The 2379-nt window shown below is 52.1% G+C and overlaps 1 protein-coding gene across 1 annotated transcript; it reads right to left on the bottom strand.

Moving 5' to 3' along the window:
- Positions 1-323: 323 nt before the first annotated feature.
- On the bottom strand, positions 324-1880 carry LOC146825637 (uncharacterized). Its single transcript, XM_085606409.1, has 2 exons — positions 1448-1880; positions 324-1139 (listed from the first exon to the last, which is right to left on the bottom strand). The coding sequence occupies exons 1-2, from the start codon at positions 1878-1880 to the stop codon at positions 325-327; spliced, it is 1248 nt and encodes a 415-aa protein (XP_085462535.1). The 3' UTR covers position 324.
- Positions 1881-2379: the final 499 nt, after the last annotated feature.

The raw sequence follows: 2379 nt of genomic DNA, 5'->3' as shown, positions 1-2379 counted from the left end.
GCACCACAATTGATGTGACCGATACAGACACTTCGGATGACGAGCGCCCTGCTCCCCCTGCCAGACCAGCACCAGGAGTTGGGGCAGCTGCTGGACGCCAGAGACGGACTGAGATCACACAAAACTACTTTTAGGTGAGTGTAGAGGAAATGAGACTACAAAGCCTGATGATGTGTCAAGTGTTTAATCACACTTAACATGAAAGAAATTGCAATTGTCCCCAGCACATGTTGTACACACAGTGCAGAGAAGGCACAAGAAATAGGGCAAACAGCCTTTTGCGGGTTAATGCACCCGTGTTGCAGTCAGTGTCCCCGCAGATGATCACCTCCGTCGGTGCCGTCCAGGGTGGTTGACCCCCATGGTGCGCCCTTGGCCTGCTACCTGTCTGCCACTGCGGCGTCTTTCACCTGGCAAGGTTGGAGTGATGCTGCTGCGACTCGATGTGTCCTCACTCTCAGCAGAGGCCATTAGTGCGCTGCCACCTGCATTGGCTGTCTGCAGCTGTTCCACAGCAGTGGTCACCTGCGCCAGCCCTCGCGCTATGTCCTGGCAGCAATGTGCCATGTCCACCTGCATGGTTACGCTTCTGCGTGTGAGTGCGCTGGTGGTGGTGCAGAGGCGGTTGACTGCCTTGGTGTAATTGTGTAGCCGTGCATTGGCACGTCGTCCAGCCCTGTCATTGGCAGCTTGGGTGTCCCTCAAAGTGGCACAGAGCTCTCGTATTGCCGCTACCATGCTGCGATTGTCCTGATGTAGGCGGCCTAGCTGGCGACTCATTGACCGCATTGCCTTGCTTTGCAGGCGCTGTTCCTGCAACATGCACTGTTCCAAGCCGGAGAACACGGTGCCTTCTCCTTCTGTTGCAGTGCTGCTCCTGGGCCTTGACCTGGAAATGGCCTGTTCCCTTTGCCTTGGTGTTGGTGCGTCATGACGGGGCATGTCTGTCACACCCTGACTCCCCTCTCTCCTGTCGGTGTCATCGCCTGTTGCTGGGACTTCATCCTCAAATGGAGGCAGTGGGGGCACATGTGCGCGCTTCCTGCGCTGAATTGGCTGCTGCTCTGTCTCATCGCTGGAGTCCGCAGGGTCTGCAGGCTCCTCTCCCTCAGCGCTGTCTTCTTGTGGCATGGCGTGTGCTGTGGATGTAAAGGGGACTATATGAGTTTGTGTTACTGTCTGCATGTGGCACTCAATAAAGTTACAAATCTTTGACGGCTAATCTCTGACACATTTCTATTCAATGATCCCCAAAACACATATGTTGCATTTACTTGTGATGGTGTCATGGACACACAGTCAGACACAGTACTACGAGTACCATGTTGCATTGCTGGGTGTGCTGTAAGACCTGGGCTGGATTGGCATGTTGGGAGTTAACTATGCGCATTTGGGGGAGTGTGCAAGGGATGGGGAGGAGTGCAGGGTGATTTGGCATGCATCTTACCTTGTCTGCTGGATGAGGGGTCGGAGCTGTCGATTGCAGCCACACCACCAACGCTCTCAGGCAGGAGGGTTGACTCCACAAGCTCCTCATGGGGGGTTGGCTGCTCTGCAGTGGATGGTCCTCCTCCAGTCTGACTGGCATCCTTGAGTCTGGCTGCCACCCTCTCCTTGGACCTCTGGCGCATATCATACCACCGCTTGCGCAGCTCCTCGATGGTGCGTGTGGTGACTCCAACAGCATTCACCTTGCTCTGTATTTCCAGCCAGATTTTCCTCTTCCTGGCCTCTGGGACTTTGAGTGCCTTCTTCCCAAACAGGAGCTCATGGCTGCAGACCATCTCCTCAATGAGGACCTCCTGCTCCTTTTCTGAAAACTTGTGTTTTCTCTTTCTTTTTTCTGCATCTTTGCCCTGCTGGTTTTGTTTGGGATCCATTGCTGGTTGCTGTCTCCAGGAAAGCCTCCTCACACTCCACAAGCAGCCTCTGGGTGTGGCTCAGGTGAGCAGGTGCAGGCAATCACTACAGTTTCCTGTTTGTGATGTCATCAGCCTGCACCAGGCTTGCAGATTCCCGTTTTTGCGATTTCTTATTTAGCGAATTTCGCTATTAAGAAATCGCAATACGGGATTCTGCGAATTATTTGCGATATTTAAGTAATCGCAAATGATTAGCGATTAATTTTATACATCCCGTTTAGCGAATCTGATTTTGCGAATCGCAAATTCTCGCAATTTGAGATTCGCTAAAGGGGAGTTTGATACATATGCCCCTAAATTACTTGAATGACCCAGTATATAATTAACTTGGCCAGAAGTCCAGGGAGGAATTAAATAGAGCAAGCCTCAAGGCTGAGCATGTGGAACTCCATAACCAAGTAATTATGAAGTAGATGTAAATGAAGGGAGATACATGACCTGAGATCTGCCCTCATGG

This window comes from Triturus cristatus, chromosome 5_2 (assembly GCF_964204655.1).
Source record: "Triturus cristatus chromosome 5_2, aTriCri1.1, whole genome shotgun sequence".
Classification (NCBI taxonomy): Eukaryota; Metazoa; Chordata; class Amphibia; order Caudata; family Salamandridae; genus Triturus; species Triturus cristatus.
Note: the sequence above shows the minus strand (reverse complement) of the source record. Positions and strands in the feature narration are given on the sequence as shown.